The sequence below is a fragment of the Struthio camelus genome, chromosome 1, assembly GCF_040807025.1.
Source record: "Struthio camelus isolate bStrCam1 chromosome 1, bStrCam1.hap1, whole genome shotgun sequence".
Classification (NCBI taxonomy): domain Eukaryota; kingdom Metazoa; phylum Chordata; class Aves; order Struthioniformes; family Struthionidae; genus Struthio; species Struthio camelus.
Window position 1 is genome coordinate 197450976 of NC_090942.1, and position 17879 is coordinate 197468854.

General features: G+C 35.0%; 1 protein-coding gene across 12 annotated transcripts in view; it reads right to left on the reverse strand.

Moving 5' to 3' along the window:
• NBEA (neurobeachin) overlaps positions 1–17879 on the reverse strand; it is a 530623-nt gene that overhangs the window by 407317 nt on the left and 105427 nt on the right. For all 12 annotated transcript variants that reach the window (XM_068930067.1, XM_068930069.1, XM_068930074.1 and 9 more), the window contains exons 5-6: positions 15974–16095; positions 4571–4697 (exon numbers count right to left, since the gene is read on the reverse strand). In XM_068930067.1, the coding sequence (XP_068786168.1) occupies positions 4571–4697; positions 15974–16095 (249 nt within the window). The remainder of the gene's footprint in view (positions 1–4570; positions 4698–15973; positions 16096–17879) is intronic.

A 17879-nucleotide genomic window follows, 5' to 3' on the forward strand; every position in this document is an offset into this window, starting at 1 on the left:
TCATCCCAACAGCTGGTATTCATTGCAATGGTACTATTAAAAGCTGTACTTTTTATCATATATTCACAGTTCTGATATTTCATAGCAGGAATAAGCTCACAACCATAAGACTCAAGTGTTATCCGTTTATCTTCTACCTGTGATTTTTCTTTTACAGTGCTTTAAGGGCATTTCTGGCAACAAACTACTCTGGTGAGACTGCCCCTGTATATAGCATAAACTTAATAAATGACTCATTCATTTGGAAATGAAGAGTTCATTAATCTTTTGTTGCAGCACTGTCCACAGATCCCATAAGAAACTAAAAAGAGCAAGAGAGACTTCTGCAGATAGTACTGGAGCCCATGTCACACTTTAGCAAAATGATATGATCTACAGAGAATATCTTTTCTCAGGCCAACCACCACTCACTGGGCACGCAGCTTTTGATTTACTTTAGTATCATGTATCTTGATAGTCCAAATCTCCTTCCCTTTACGCAATAGGAGGGAATCTCTAGTACAGCTACTGTTTCAGAGCTCTACCTCTGTCGCTCCGACCTGCAATGCAAGCTCTACAAAAAGCACCAACATTTTCTTTATATACAGGTACGCACAGGCATGCACACACACACATGCATGCACCAAGAATAGAAGCATCTGAAGTAAAACAACTGCTATCTTGCTCTTTTGCCTCCTGTACTTGAAATAACTAAATTTACATTTTAAATTGTTGTATACTTTTATCAGGTAAAAATATTTTAAAAATTGTTTAGTCCTTCTGTCACACGTGCAAGTAATATAAATCTAGATAAAATGATCAACCCAGCTTCTCAAAGCTACTTTCCACAATACAGGATGACATACTGAACTGTGTTGAAGTCTGCAATGCCTCCTCATTAATAGAAAAATAAAGGTCCTTCTGAGCTTCTTGGTCACTTTATTCATATCCTTTTATCCCTATCTTTTAAGCAATATCAATTCTCTTATTCCATGATAGTATAATTTCTTTATAAGCTTTCAGAGGAGTATAATGCCTCAAGTTTTTGGGCAATCAACATATCAGCTGGCTCACAAACCTGTTTGCATGCACAGTAAAAATCCTTCAAACAATTCAAATGAACTGGGAGACAAAACTACCATGCTTAACGTCATTGCTTTGTCCCTGACACGTTGTATTTATCTATGTCTTTACCAACCCCCTTTTTCCATTCTTTTTACAGTTTCTACCCATTTTCATGTTTCATAAATCAGACACGACATCAGGTAATCCTCTAAATATTAATGAAGGCTTTTTTCTTCCTCAAATTTGTACCATTTTCCATCAATCATTTATTTTACAAAATAGTTGATATACAACAATTAAGAGCTTGGCTAATTTCCTATTCAAACTCCTTTAGAATTTGGGGGTGACTACTGTATGGTCCTGACAACCAATTACTATCCCTTTTATCGATTTCTATACCTCTTCTACTGACATTTCAATTCGAGATATTTCCTCTGACTCATTCACGTTTAGTCTCCTCTTGTAGTAAACAATGACGCAATTAATTCATTTAGCTTTTTTGTATGATGCTGTATTCTTAAAGGGCTCCTATTAAGCCTTAGTCACCTAATTGCCCCTCCGGACTGGGGGAAAAAGAAAAAAAAAAAGAAAGAAAGAAAGGCAGGCTTATCTTATGGACTTATCTTATGGTTTTGCATATAATTTGACATAACTTACACTTTTCTAGCTTTTTTTCATTTTGATACAACTTCCACCTTCTGAAGTTATTTTTCTTTTTTTACTTAGAATAATCTCTACTATTTATCTGTGCTCAGACACATTTTGAAAGCTTTTAAATTTCTTTTTTTTTTGCATGAATGGTATATTTACTCTTAGCCTTTTGCAATTTTGCCTTTAAGCAATTTCTCCACCACTATTAAACATTTTCACCTTTTAGATGCTCCTTTTATTTTTTTAAGAAGTTACTGCAGCTTTTGTGTGATTCCTTTAAAAAAAAAATCCTGCAAATCCAAGCATTGTTCAAGTCAAAAGTCAAACAATTGTTAACCCTTTTGAGCTCTCTGTCAGCCTCCAAAAAGGAAAGAAAAAACACAAATGTTTCTGGCATTTAAGAGTTTGAACTCTCATGTCAGTAAGATGCTACCCAAATTATATCAAAGTAATGTAAGCTTCTTTTTATTACTATGCTTTCTAATTTTTCAGCTTTTCTGATTTTCCACAGAACATAGCAAATGCTATAACCGCCCTCATCACATGCTTGAATTATATTCAAATAGTATGCTCTTCCTTTTAAGTACTGAATTTCAGAGCATGGAAATTCTGTTATTTATTGTTATAATAAAACTATCTATCTGATTAGACAAGGTCTTCTTTAATACAGGGTATCACTTCTCCAGTGGCAAGATCTCCTCGCCTTTTCTCTCTTAACTATATGTGCCATTTGAAATGTGTGCCCACCGACCATCTCTGCTTTATGACGCTGTTAAAATACAGTAATTAAAACCTAAAGTCACCGCTTAATATGCATCTTAAACTTTTACACTAGGATTACATATTGTTCTGTCAATGGTGGCAAACGATACAGTTAAAAGTCGGAAGATCTTCACACCAACCTAATATTTTTCTGATCTGCTTACATAAAGCTGTCTGGATTACATAAAGCTTACATAAAGCTAGGTGGATTGAGTATATAAATTTACTGTGACTCAACAAAAATAAAAACAATCATTACTCAGAAGATTAATGAGGACAATATTTCTGGCAAAATCTACTGCTGAAATGTCTACAACTGTAAGTGAATGGCCAGAAAAACAGTATGACTGATGACCAAATCACATTTGTAAAACTAAAATACAAACAGACCATGAGCTGCTTTGTAAATGGCTACATCTTTTGAATAAGTATGTACATATTCAACGTATGAACGATGGCACCAATGTAAACCTCAAACAAAAAGAAGAAAATCAATGTATCCTTTAAACAGGGTATGTTCTGACTTATGTTAAGCCCAGAACTGTCTCTGACAGGTTTCCTTTCCTCTATTATACTTCATGCACGTTCACATATACATGCACATACAAATTATTAATGGAAAACATTCATATGAAATATCTTTTGAAACCAAAGGGTATGAAGCACAATCTCTGAGAAATATAAAAACTAGCATGGAAGTTGTAACTGGATATATTTCAGTCAATTAGCAGATTATAATTTGAAACTGACATTCATATAATGATATATACATTTACTAGTATAGTATACTACAGAATTAGCTATTTTAAAGATAATAAAAAGAACTAAAATTTTCCAGTGATGGCATAAAGAAATCTCAGAATTAGAAGCAAACTTACAGTCATTCATAGTAAAAATTATCATAAGAATATCTCGCTAAAATATGAAAGACTGCTTCTGTATCAACAAGAAAATAAAGGATCAGCTGACTCCCAGATGCTAGTTATTAACAGCATAATCCAAAAACTAATAATTTTAATTTGTTCCTAAGTTAAGTGTTTATCAGTAGCATCGAATATGCTACTTCAAAAGAGAACTGAACTGTCATCAAAATTCTTTTCTGGCTTTAAATAAAACTTGCAACACAGAATATACCGATGTCAACTCATTCAGCAACTATGGGTTTATAAAGCTGTATACATCCCTTAGTAGTAGGCTAGAAAAATAAGTTACAGAAAATAAGTTGGAGGAATAGAAAGAAAAAGGAGGAATAGAAAGAAAAAGGAGGAATAGAACCCTCAAAGCTACAAAATAGAATTGGAATCGCTGATTTTGAATCATAAATACATACCAAGAAAAATAGGAGAACGTAATGCTAATGAGTGAACAATGGTATTCCTTCCCTAAAAGACTGGTTTCTCAAAACAAAACAAGCACTGAAATTCCATAAACAATTTTAAGGCAGTAAAATTCACAGCAAAATACATACAGAGCTGTTATCAATGACAAACACATAATACTCCATGCAAAAGCCAACACTTAAGCCAACAAACTGAAAGCCGAAAGCCAAAAGAATCATTGTTCTCCTAGGAGTACTAGGCATATTGCAGAAATAAACATTAACATGATCTAGGTAAATGATCAACATTTACTGAAAAAAAAAGAGACATTGTAAAACACCACTGATACAGGAGGAAGTACAAAGTCTTATTTCTCCCAGTAACAGATAAAGAACCTCAGTCACTGCCAGAAGAATCATTCCAGGTGTCGGCACCAAATTCACCAAATACAGAATGTTCAAAAACAGATTGACTTTTGTAACATACAGAACTTTCAAAAATACAATTCAACCATTTTACAAATACTTAAATTCTTCTGCGTCTAAAGCTAAATGAGCAATTTTTTTAAAAAAGTTGACTTTATAGAAGTGTTACCTCATAAATATTGTATTTTTCTTGACCTGATTCCTGCCTTGACATAAAACTCTGCAGGACAGTTTGAGAAACTACTCATAAATAAGAAGTTACAGATTATTAATAATACTATGGCAATAAAGGAATTTTACTTCTTCCTTCTAGAAGCATTTTGTCACATTTTCAATGTTATACTTTATTGTGAATACTACTTTGCTTACCTTGCGTGGCTGAAAGTCATACTTCACACAGTGTTGGAAACCTTTGCCTTTTGACTTCAATGATGTAACTATTAAGCAGTTGCCAACAAAATGAGCAGAATACCCAACACCTTTGCTAGTGCGGAAACTGAAAAGAAACAGTTATTAATGAAACTGTAAAAAGGGAAACTATTGATTAATAAAATGAGGTCCAAATATTATTTTAAATTGCAATTAGAAAGAAAATAAATTAGTATCTGGATAGTGAGCATAATTTTCCATATACCCTCTCTTTTCTCTATTTCTCTTTGGGGGCCCTTTTCAAGCCTACTCACCTTCATCATTAACGTAGCTCCAGGCTACATGCTAAAAATCAGAGGGTTTTTCTTCAGTTTCCAGAAATCCGAGACAGTAAATCTCATATCTGTCAGGTTTTGCCCTTAGTTTCCTAATTCATCATCAGTTAAAACAGTAAGTCTAGTTTAAGTTATAAAGAAAAATCCATCATAGAACCAAATGCCATGTTTACATTTTGAAAAATGCCTTGCAGTTTATGGAGTTGGGAGAACTTTTATTTATCATTTTATTTGTTTTTATTGATAAAGAACTACAATTTAAAAAAAGTAATGAAAAGACCTTCCAACTTTTCTGTGAGAAATATCAAAAAGATGGATAGTACATAAAGTTATATATTTCCTATTTATATTTCAAATTAAAATCATTGTAAAGAGAAATTCTAGAGAACTTAAATGTCATTTTGCAAAGTTAGTTGGTGGAGAATTATAAATCAAATCATACACAACATTTAAGAAAAAATTAAGTCCACAACCACAATTATGTCACCTATTCCGTTATGAAAGCGCAATAAAAAGAAGTGTAATTAATAGGGAGCACACTTAATAAGCGTTTTAGTCTGAAACTTTTTTTTTTTAATTTGTTACCAATTGGGTTATAAAAATAACAAACGGTTAAAATATAAGGTCTAAACGGTGAACTTCATCTATAAATTCTGTAATTGAGTTCTTCAAATATAAAAAATAGACATTACCAATTTTGAATATACATATGTACTCTTATAGTCTTGTAATTAACATGTTCTCATTTCTTTAATGCATGCTACTTTTAAAACAATTTCATACTACTACAATAACGGCATTTTATATGGTTTCACTGTCTTAGCATTTTCATCAAATGCTAGATTCTTTTAGGTGAGAGGCACATGCAAATATTAAGTTCAGATTTCAACTTACTCAATAGCTGATGAAATTCTCCATCTTTACCTATTCCACTACAGTAATACAATCTTGATATTAATATGCAGAAAAAAAATGTGTAACTATAGACCTGATTCTACTTCAAAAACATTCAGTTAAATGTCTGTGTGTGTATTAGCGGAAGAGAATCAGACTTTCCTTTTTCCTCATTGTTGAGAACATAGCTGATAAACCACTGCCTTCTGAAAAAAAACAAGTGCCTTCCAAAATAAGGTGGTGTGACTGGACCTTGAGGTGTTCAGAGCTTAGATGTTCTTCCCTGGTGAGGGAATTTTTTTCTTAAGGAGGTCAGAAAAAGATTCCACAAAGGTAGTTTTATTACCATGAATTCGAATGCTTCTATTAAATGAGGAAAAAAATGAGAGTGATCAAGCTGGGAAGAACATTAATAACGTCTATAGACAACTCCTCTCCTCCCCAAAGGGTCCTTGCATGGAGGTCCTTGCTTCCAGTCTTGATTTCAGTCAACCCATGAGTTGCAGCAAACTGCATCATGATTTCTGGTCTTCAAGGCAGTTTTGTCAGCATTGAAGCATGGCTTAGTTTGCTCTTTCCCTCTCACAGCCTCTTAAGGTGCAAGCTTTATTTTTCCCAAATTCAGGTTGAGGTACTGAACTTTCTCCCCCTCCAGAACACTCAGCTGCAGGCCTGAAAAGGAGCATTCTCCCCTGCCCCAGCCCTTCGTACAGTCTTTCACACAACCTTCTTTGGAGTACCTCGGAGGACACCCTCCTTTTAAAACAAATATAGCAAATAATCTGTGAATGAAGAGATAAAAATAGATACTGTCCATCCCAGCTGACTTCAACAGTGAAGATACTCATCTAAAGAAGGATGAAGAGATATCATCTAAAAAATTCCCTTTATAAACCTCTGCAATTCTCCTAAGTGTTTTGAAGGGTTATTTTTAACATGGATCTGGCTTACACAATGACACCATAAGACAGCTAAACCCTACAACAAGAGGAGCAGTGAACACCGTCACGGCAGCACATTACCCACATACACATATAACCTGCAGTATTACCAGATTTCAGACAATAACATTTAAGTTTAAACATGTATAACATGTATAACAAGTAAAATATAGCTTTTACAATACGAAGAATTGGACATGTTATGGCTAGTTTCAAACTTTTATTTACCTCCTCGGGGCTTTAGGGCATTATTTTAATTCAAAGAAATTTTAAATAGGGAGCTGCATCTCCTACAATCCCAAATTTGTTTTTTGAGCTTCATATCTTGTCTCTACAAGCTAAAATAGCTTTGGCTACCGGAATTCCCTTCTGAAGGATATTCAATAAAATATACAGATTCACTGTATTCATACATACTGGTTTAGCATTATTTGCTTAGAGATGTCAAATAAAATGCTCACTTTTTAAAGTTACCAAGCAATAATCAATCAGTCTAAGTACCTCCATATTTTCATCTGATAAAAAATATTATTTAAATTGTATAAAAAGCATTCTACTACTTTGAACAGGAATAAGAGGGAGTAAGAGCTAATAAACACTTTGTTATACATTGGGAACATCCTTGTAAAAAAAATAAGAAAAATAACTGGATGCTTGAAGAAATGTCTACAGCTTTTAAAATTTTTCTATTCTTATTTTTTTTCAGTTACTGGACTGATATTGTCACCACTATGGTCAAATTGTTCCTGAAATTTTAAACACTGAATTATCCTTCCATTATAACATTCTTAGAGTCTTGCATTTGAAGACAAGAAAGAACTGAAATACTGAGATCATAGCTCATCACTGAGTAGAATTGTTCTTTCTATCTTGGAATAAAATAATTTTCTGAAGATAAAGCCTAGCCAATAACCAACAAGATTCTACTTTTTTTCATCTCCACATGAATTAATATACTAATGTAAGAGTAGCTGAGAAACTGAGAACAGAATTATGCCCTCTGTTCACCTCAATACTATAATACGTAGATTATGTTAATCTTCAGCTATTATTTCTTACTAAATATAAGGTAAGCTAGGGCTATTCTCTAGGACGCTGCACATCTCTTAGCAGTTACCTACACATGCAGAACTTGCTGCATATAAAGATAAAATGTACAGAAAGAACAAGAAAAGCAGTCCTGTCAACACCCATGCAGATTTCTTAACCCTTAACTACCTCCTTTAGCAGCTGCTATATGATTTTACTACAGATAGATAATAATATTACAGATAGATAATAACTAAACTGCTTTAGTTATCAGTTTAGTTTTAGCCAATTTCTCAAAGCAACTACTGGATGTTATTACACTTCAACAGCAGGTAAACATTCTTGAATCCACTGCTGAATGATTACGCTTTCTTTAGCTCAGTATATTACAATCAATTTAAGATATAAGCACAGTATTGAGATTGGCAATACATTAATTTTTGTTTAGGGAAAAAAAAAGGTTTCTTTTCTACTAATTTGGAGCTCCATTATGTGCTTTTGCAACTTTTTGCAGTCTCTTTATTATTATTAGCTCCAGAGAGGGAATGAAAAATCTAGAAGGCTTTCTTCAGTACCTTATTTCTTGTCCTTATATCTGTAAAAATTAAACTTAAAAGGTCTTTCAGAAGTTTTAGTCATTATTCCACGAACTTAAATAGTTATGGAAGCACTTGGATGTTTTAAGGACAAAAAGAAACAATTTTGACAATCCAGCCTGAGTTCCACCCTGTAATTCCTATATAGAGCCCAGTATTTTGAAATATACAATTTGAAATGAGCCACCTCTTAAAACAACATTCAATATTAACACCTAGTTTGAGTCCAGGCCTTACTTAGAAGTGGTGTCACCCTAGCAGATGTCACCACCTTTTGCAGAAACAAGTCTAGAGGGCAGACATTTCTCAATTGAATGCTTTAGATTAGCCCTAAATTTGCACTGCTTATGTGATGGAGAATCTGCACCTCATTTTTGACAGAATATTTCCAATGATTTATTAAACTGTGATTATCATTAACTGTGTCTTAGTATAATTGTGATACTTTCAGTGATCACTCTACTGTCTGTCCAAAAGTTTGATTTTTTTTTCCTACTTCACGGTCCATCCACTGGATTTCAGACTAAACAATCCATCAACATCAGATTCTCCATAAATTCTGAAAAGAGAAGTCAAAGTTCATTATATTTTTTTTCTTGGAAAGTTTCATTATAAAGTGGGGTTTCCAGAGCACAGTTCACTCGAGTGTTCTCTGCATTCTACCAATTTTTCTGCATTCTCTTAAAAGAAGTGGCAACTCTTAACTGTAGACAGTGTTTCAGTATTGCTTTTACCAAGATTTCAGGAAGTGATTATACCACCTTTACTCTCTTTCTGTACTGGTTCAGATTATCCTTGAAAAGATCACATTAGCTCTCTGTTATTTATCAATCAACCATTAAAAAGCCACCAAAAAGACTCCTAATTTTCCTTCAAGATTGTTAACACTTATTTCATAACTGGTATGAAAGCTACAATACTGCTCTAATACACAAGTATTAACTGATTGTCACATAGCAGCTGAAACAGCACTTAGTGGTTAGCTGATTACAAAAGCGTAGTAGCTGTCCCTCACATCTGTCAAACATGAAAGCACTCCTTCACTCCCCTCACTTTCCTTCTCCATTTCTAAGCATAACGTTTCACATTATAGTCAAGCTGATCTAATAGCACCCTCCCACCAGTATGGACATTCCTGCTCTGGCCACTTCTTTCTGCAATCCAGCGGTATATAAAGTCTGGATTATGCCGAAGTCTCATTTTAAATGTAGCCCCACATAAAATATTTACTAATGTAACCAGAGGTATGGTTAATTACAATGAGAGAAAAGCAGCAGGCAAAGGGATGGAAACACGGCCAGCATTTCTTAAGCAAGCTCTTAAGTCAGCACCTTGAGAAATTGTGCCCTAACTTCCTGCTGTGTTGAATCCTAAATCATTTCCATCTATTACATACTCCACAAGATTTTGTGTAGAACTTTTTGGAGTTGTGGGAAAACAAGAGAAAAAAAATGCTTTCACGCCATTAAAAATCTTCATAGTTAAAACTTGGTATTTTTAAAACTAAGAAGGACCAACACTACCTACACTAACAAGGCAATGAAACTGTGAAACTGATGAAAATTGTGATCAAAGACTGGAACAAGGAATGCTGCTAAGCAAGCTGGACTTGTGCTACTGCTATTGGTAAAAGTTTACAGGCATGCTTCTCACTCACACAGTGCTAGTATTTCCTTTTCAAAAATGAATCTACCAGCTATCTTTAAAGAGCACAGTAAGCCCTAATTAAGATCCCTTCAGCCTTTAAGCCCTGCTTAAGCAATGCTCTCAGCATTAATGAATTTGTCAAGTTTCAAATTTCCAGTTTCAAATCGCTGTTTTTCAGATTTAGAAATAATGAAAATAAAATGGCACAAGACATACTAGAAGTTAATACCTTGAAAACAAACAAACAGCATCAAGTATCTGCAGACAAACAAGGAAGTACTAAAGCATTACAGGGGTGGAGCTCTCAAACAACTTCTGGGAAATGAGCACAACTACATGCCTATCTGAAGTGCCTGTATACCAGTGCATGCAGCACGGGGAACAAATAAGAGCAATTAGAGGTCTGAGTACAGGTGCAGGACTACAATCTCACTGATCCATCAGAGACATGCTGGGATAGCTTACGTAACTGGAGTGCTACAATGGACGCATACAGGCTCTTTATGAATGACCAGGGTGATGAGGAAAAGAAGTTGCTCTTTATCTGAGACAGCAGCTGGAATGCATGCAGCTTTGCCTTGAGAAGGATGATGAGCCAGCTGAGAGCTTCTGGTTTAGGATTAGTGGACAGATTAACATGGATGATACTTTAGTGTGTGTCTGCTATAGACCACCTGGTCAGGAAAAAAGTAGTAGATGAGGCCTTCTTCAACAAACTGGGGGAAGTCTTACATTTGCAAGCCCTAGTCCTCATGGGGGACTTTAACCATTCTGAAATCTGCAGGAACAACACAGTAAGGCACAGCAAATTCAGGAGAGCATTGATGTCAACTTCCTGACATAGCTGATCGTGGAGTTGACATGGGGAGGGGCTCTGTTGGATGTGATACTCACAAACAAGGAAGAATTGGTTGGGGATGTGAAGACTGGGAAAGCCTGGAAAGGCTGCAGTGACGATGCAATTCAGTATCCTTAGAGGAGGGAACAAGGAAAGCCGGATCACAACCCTGGACTTCAGCAAAGTAGACTTTGGCCTCTTCAGTACAAGATACAGTACTAGAGAGAAGAGAGGTCCAGGAGGCAGGTTGATTTTAACAGATTACCTCCTCCAAGCTCAAGAATGGTCTGTCCCCATGTGCAGAAAATCAAGCAAAGGTGGCAGGAGGCCTGCACTGGTAAAAAAGGAGCTGCTGATAAAACTTGGACATGAAAAGGAAGTGTGCAAGACGTGGAAGCAGTGTTGGGTCATCCAGGAGGAATACAGAGACACTGTCTGAGCCTCCAGGGATGGGGTTAGGAAAGCCAAAGTGCACCTGAAGCTGAAGCTGACAAGAGATATGAAGGGCAATAAGAAAGGCTTCTACAAGTATATCAGCAGCAAAAGGAAGTCTAAGAAAAATGTGGGATGACTGCTAAATGGGGCAAGGGATCCGGTAACAAAGGACAAGGAAAATATCAAGATACTTAATACCTTCTTCACACTGTTTTTTTACTGGTAAGGTTTACTTTCAGGAGTCACAGGCTCTTGAGACCAGTAGGAAAGCCTGGGGCAAGGCAGACTTACCATCAGTAGGGGAGAATCAGGTTAGGAAATATTTAAAGAAACTAGATGTTCAAAAGTCCATGGGACCTGATGGGATATACCCGTGAGTGTTGAGGACACCAGCTGATATCATTGCAAGGACACTCTCATTGATCTCTGAAACGTATGGCAAGTGGAAGAAAGTAATATCACTCTTATCTTCAAGAAGGAGGATCCAGGCAACTACAGGCCCGTCATCCTCACCTCAGTCCCCGGTAAGGTGATAGAGCAAAGCCTCTTGGAAGCCATTTCTAAACATACAAAGGACAAAAGGTGACTGAGAGCAGTCAGTTTCGATTTACAAAAGGGAAATCATACTTGACCAACCTAACAGCTTTCTATGATGAGATGACTGGCTCAGTGGCTGAAGGGAGAGCAGTTGATATTAAGACTTTTCAACATCATAACATCCTCATAGACAAACTCAAAGACAAATACTCATAGACAATCCTTGTAGACAAACATGAGCTGCCTAAGTGGCCAGTAAAGTTGACTGAGTGGGAATAAGGAAGCCTGAGCCAGATTCTTCTTAGTTGTGCCCAGTGACAGGATGAGAGTCAGTGGGCACAGACTGAAACAGGAAGTTCTGTCTAAATATGAGGAAAAAACACCCTTTCTTACTGTGAGGCTGGTCAAACACTGTAAAAGGTTGCCCAGAGAGGTTGTGGAGTCTCTGTCATTGGAGGTACTCAAAACCTGACTTGTCCTGAGCACTGTGCTCTAGTTGACTCTGCTCTGAGCAAGAGGGCTGGGCCGGACAATCTTCACAGATCCCTTTGAAACTCAATTATTCTCTGCTTTTCAGTTCTAATAAACTTCCATACAATTGTCAATTTGGTTTACAGACCTTAGTGAGGTATACAACGGTTGCCTTCTGCACTCTAACAACAGCTTTTGATTTTAGAAAAGGCTCTATGACCAGTATTCCTGCCAACTTGCATCATTTCATTTAACTGACGTGAGTTTATATGTGGTCAGAAACATGTTCTTTCAGTACCTGCACTTCAAAATCATAGAATTCTCTTTGAAGTTCTTTATGTGACAGCGTTATTACATTTAAATTCAAGATTCTTTAAAAGACAGAGCAGACTTTTTTTTTTTTCCTCAGGAAGAAACTATGAAGAAAGAGTTAATTTAGATGAAACAAAAAAAGATCTTATATGTGCCAAAAGCACATTTAAAGCCAGTAAATTATTTTTGGTATCTCCCTCTTTGTGATGGCTCTCATGACTCTATACATCATGTGACAAAATCTAAAATTTATCTAAAGAAGTTTAGATGGATAATCTAGTTCAAATATTTTTAATATTATTTTATATTTTATATTTTTATATTATTAATATTATTAAAGTAAACACGTTTTCCCCAATTTTCCTTTTTACATTCTCCTGGGGTAGTTTTCTTTTGTTTTGCTTTTTGGTTTTTAACTTAAAGGACACTCTTCCACTCTTGCAAGACTGATAAGAGGTGGAGCAGAAGACGTCCGAGTAATAACAACAGATTTAATAATCGATGACTATGTACTTGAATCATGCACCAAGCTAGGTAGGGAGACTGTATCAAATTATGCTCTATTTCTAAAATATGCAAAGCCATTTTGAGCCATCATAATGATTATCAGCCAGAGTTCAGATAACTGGCTGAATTCCAGATAATTCTAGACATGAACCCTACTGATAATCTCATTCACTTAGCACAGGTTTGCTCAAAAACTACCGAAAAAGCGTGCACATGTAACAAAATACATGTATTTATTGAGAGGTTATCTTTTAAGTGCTACAGTGAGGAAGCTAAAGCTTCATAGGTATCGCGGCTATGTTCACTTATGCCCCAAGATTCCAAACTGCAACAACGAAATATAGAAGACATTATTTTGATAGATTCTTGACTATTTTCAGGAAAATAAAAAGCAGTACACATCAAACATGGAGAAGAATAAACTGGTAAAAGAAATTATTTTCTTACTCAGCTAGATGCTTTATTATAATAAATCAAATAAATAGGCATCGTAGTAAGTTATTTACTTCAGGTAATCCATACTGCCAGTGGAAATTTTTTAGGCAAATATAGAAGTGCTATGGTTGTTGCTAACAAGATGTATATTATTAAAAAATATTCTGTAGAGTAGCTTTTTACAGCAAGATTTAGAACTCTGTTTTGAAGGAAGAAATTCAGATATTCTTCGATAATTGAGAGGACAGCTTTGCAGCGTTTATTCTTTGATATGTTTAAAAAATACTCTAAATAAAATCAAGAAAAGATCTCTCTAATAGATAGATGTCTGAGTATAAGTGATAGTTATTTTATATATCCTGTCTTTGTAGCAAAGTGAATATAGGCTGTTTTTCACAGAATCACAGAATGGTTAAGGTTGGAAGGGACCTCTGGAAATCATCTAGTCCAACCCCTCTGCTTAAGCAGGGTCACCTAGAGCAGGCTGCCCAGGACCATGTCCAGACAGCTTTTGAATGTCTAGATCACTATATTTAAACAAATGGAACTAGGAATAAATTTCCTCTGATATGGCAGACAACATACGAAGTATGCAGAAATATTTTAAAAAAAGCTTAGTATACAGGTATTTTAAAATTACTTCAGTGTAAAAATATACTAAAAGGTGTACTCAAAAATACTAAATTGACTAAAAGTTGTAATGACACCATAATAAGTATCAGCACTACATCACAGTAAAAAATATAAATATCAAACATCTGATGTTATTCAAACCTACTGCCACTGCTCCTTGTGCCTTATATTGGCATGAAAGGGCATCATATTCATCATTCAGGTTAAATGTTTTTCTACACTGATATCCCTAAGAAAAGTAACATACATCACAGGCTATGCATCTTTGGAGTATGGTTTTCCTGCTCTGAACCAACCAGAAATCCTCAAACCAACCACCTCACCTAAATTTGCCAATTCCCAAACATAGATTCTGACAGAGAAACAAACAATCACGCTAAAATTCCGTATGGGTGCTCAATCCTGTAATTATGTTTATGCTTATGCTTGTCCTTGGCAGCCTGAAAAAATAAATAATATATAGATCACACTAATAATCCTTAGCTGTAGCTGATGGCTTAAAAAAATCACCACAGTAAAATAACCTGAAACACTTAGGAGAAAAGGGACGCATGAAAATGTATCATCTCAGAGAGCAATTTAGGGAAAATGCATCAAATTTTTCTTCAGAATAAATGTGAATTACTATTTTTGATCAGATATTTTCTCTGTAAAAATATAAATGATTTTGTTCTTTCTGTTGAATTATATATATATATATATATATATATATACACACACACACACACACACATACACGTACATACATACGCACACACACGTATATATATACGTACTCATAGTACAAGAAAAACACATCCTAAGACCATATCTTCTTCCGGTCCCCTCCTCAGCACACTACTACTAGTACTTTCTAGCCTACCTGGAATGACTACAAGGTAGGAAACATTACTGTCATTACTTCCCCCCAGTAGTTGCACTACTCCTCTTTTCCTGAACTGATAAATCTTGATAGATTCTTGCTAATATCCAATCCTTATCTGCCTGCACAACTTACATATGCAGCTTTTAAGAGTATGAGAAAAGGTAAGCATACTAAATAGCAAATAAATACAGAATGGAGAAGCAGAAGCAGTTCTGTCTACAGAACATGAGTTTTCTATTTTCCCTCATGCCTTTCCACTCAGCTAAGACAACTGTATTTGTGTAGATACATGTCTAATTTTTGAAGTGAAAAAAACTCTTATTTTCATGACCGACCATGAACTACTGTACCATTACTTCTAAATATCAAAGAGCTTAATGCAACTATTATTTTTATTTTTGTTACAGCAGCAAAACTAAGTAAATTAAAATAATCTTTCTTGCTTTTAACATCCACTGTTTGCAATCTATTAGTAAATAGGGGGTTTTTTTTGTGAACAGATGATGGGCAAGCCATTTTTATATTCCCAGACCTACTTTCTATTATTTCTAGTTAATTTGCAAACAGCGCAGTTTGAGTACAGCTATTTCTATCATAGTACTGCTATCAGCCCAGAATCTTAAATATCAAACAGAAAATATGACAACACAAAGATACATTCTCAAGTTTTAACCTTAAGAAAAAATATATTTTAAAAATTCCTTAACAAAACTTAACTTCATCTACAAGGACCTACAAGGCAATGCATTTATAAATTACAAAATAAAAAGCACAGATGATCTCTTTAACTTTTACATACAGTAAGCAGCTGTTAAACTTTGAAGATATTGGGGGGAAAAGTATGGCAGAAACTAAGAACAAATAGAAAAGGTTACCTGTTGTTAGGAAATCAAAAGGAACTATACAAGTAAAGTTATGAGTTACTTACCAATAGAGATAGGGTTTATCCTTATCTACATTGATATTATTTAATGGATCCATACGAAACCAGGTGTTAAGAGTAAACCCATTTTGATAAGGCCACTTAGCAATAGGAGGCAATGCAATTGCCTAAAAATAAAATAAAATAAAAAAAAAAGGAAATGGTGAATCAGAAAGTGATTTTTTGAACAAAAAGTACCGTTAAAGAGAATGCCTTTCTAAAGTTAGGTCATTTGAAATATACAGATCTACTCTACAATTCAAATATTAAAGAAGAATATAAAAAAATGAGTAATGTTTTTGAACAAATATATTACTCTTCCCTTTACAAGACTTATTTTAACTACATAAATGCTACTGCTGGACAGCATGAAATGTAAGTTTCTGAATGGGCAATATTAAGAAGAAAAAGGAGAAAAACTACTTATGCTCACATTAAATTCAGCTTTCAATAACTACTCATCTCATCAGTGGACTTAAATGTTAAGATCAAGTTAACCCCAAACAGACAGTACAATAAAGATTAACTGTTAAAACTATAGTATATAAAAAAAGGTTTTCCTTGAAAATTTTATATGAATTTTTTTCTATAAACTGTCAGTAAAGTACGAGACTGAAAATCTTATCGCCATTCTCAGCTAAGTAAAGTAATACTCAGACATGGCCTGCGAAGAAATTTTATTTTTTCAATGTTTTATTTTTCTGGCCTGAGACTAACAGTGAGGTTTCACACAACTCTTTTTCTTTATCCCTCAGCAAAACTTTGAGTAACCTGATCTAACTTTGAAGTTAGGTCATCTATAAGGAGGATACTGGACTAGATGAACTCCAGAGGTCCCTTTCAAAATAAATTTTTCTGTAAATCTGAGATACCACTAAAAGACAAAAAAAGACTTTTTTTCCTCTCAATATAACATCTATTCACAAAAAGAAGTCTTTTAAATATTTTAAGAAATTAAATGTTTACACTAACTTACAGATCACTTTGGTAGACACTCATTACAATAAATTCCTTCCCCCCCCCGCCCCCCCCAGAAAAAATATAGAATACTTTAGACAGAAGTAGTTAAGGAATATCAGTCTTTAGTACAACTTCTGAAGGGAAGCTGTGTATGAATGCAGAGGAGATGAAAATAATTTTCAAAAAATTCTAAATGTATTTAATTGTTATTTTTCAGTTCCAGCAAGATAAGACTAGCTAGTCATGTTTGCACTGCCAAAGCTATTGCTGATACTTATCAGTTCTTCAATTATACTACTAGAAGTAATTTCACAGGGCTGCTAATATCTGTACTGTCCTGATTCACACAAAAGACTACAAAGAACAGCAAATTCACTTATTGTTTAAAATCAGAATGGACACAAGTCTTTTGAGAATAGATTCAGAATAACCAAACTAAGATGCTATGACAATGCAATAAAGCACATAAAAAATGGTACAGTGTGGTTGATTTCTCATTTTTTTTAAACGTGAGGTAACTGGTGAAGGAGTTTTCAGAGCACAGAAACAGGTAATTAAGAACGATAAGGAACTCAAAGTAAGTCTGATAATTAGATACAGCAATGTGCTCAGATTATGCTAGTATTTGACCAGACAACAGAGAGAATACTGATTCTGATACTAGCACTGTACTAAATGCTCAGTGCAAAACATTTCAAGGAACTCCTTTGGAGTATCACTCTCTCAGTACTCCTGAGAGAGTTCCTGGTCTGAAATGGGAAAGGAGCTGCTTGATGACAAAGTGGGACAGTCCTTGGGGAACAGCACCACCATCACATTGTGTCCTCCTAACGGAGTGACTAACGTTATGTTACTCAGGCAGACTGGCAGAGACATAACTCAGTACTAGGAAGACGCCTTCTACTGGGATACCAAAGCAGCTCACACCAGCAGATCAGTATTGGCGTAGCAG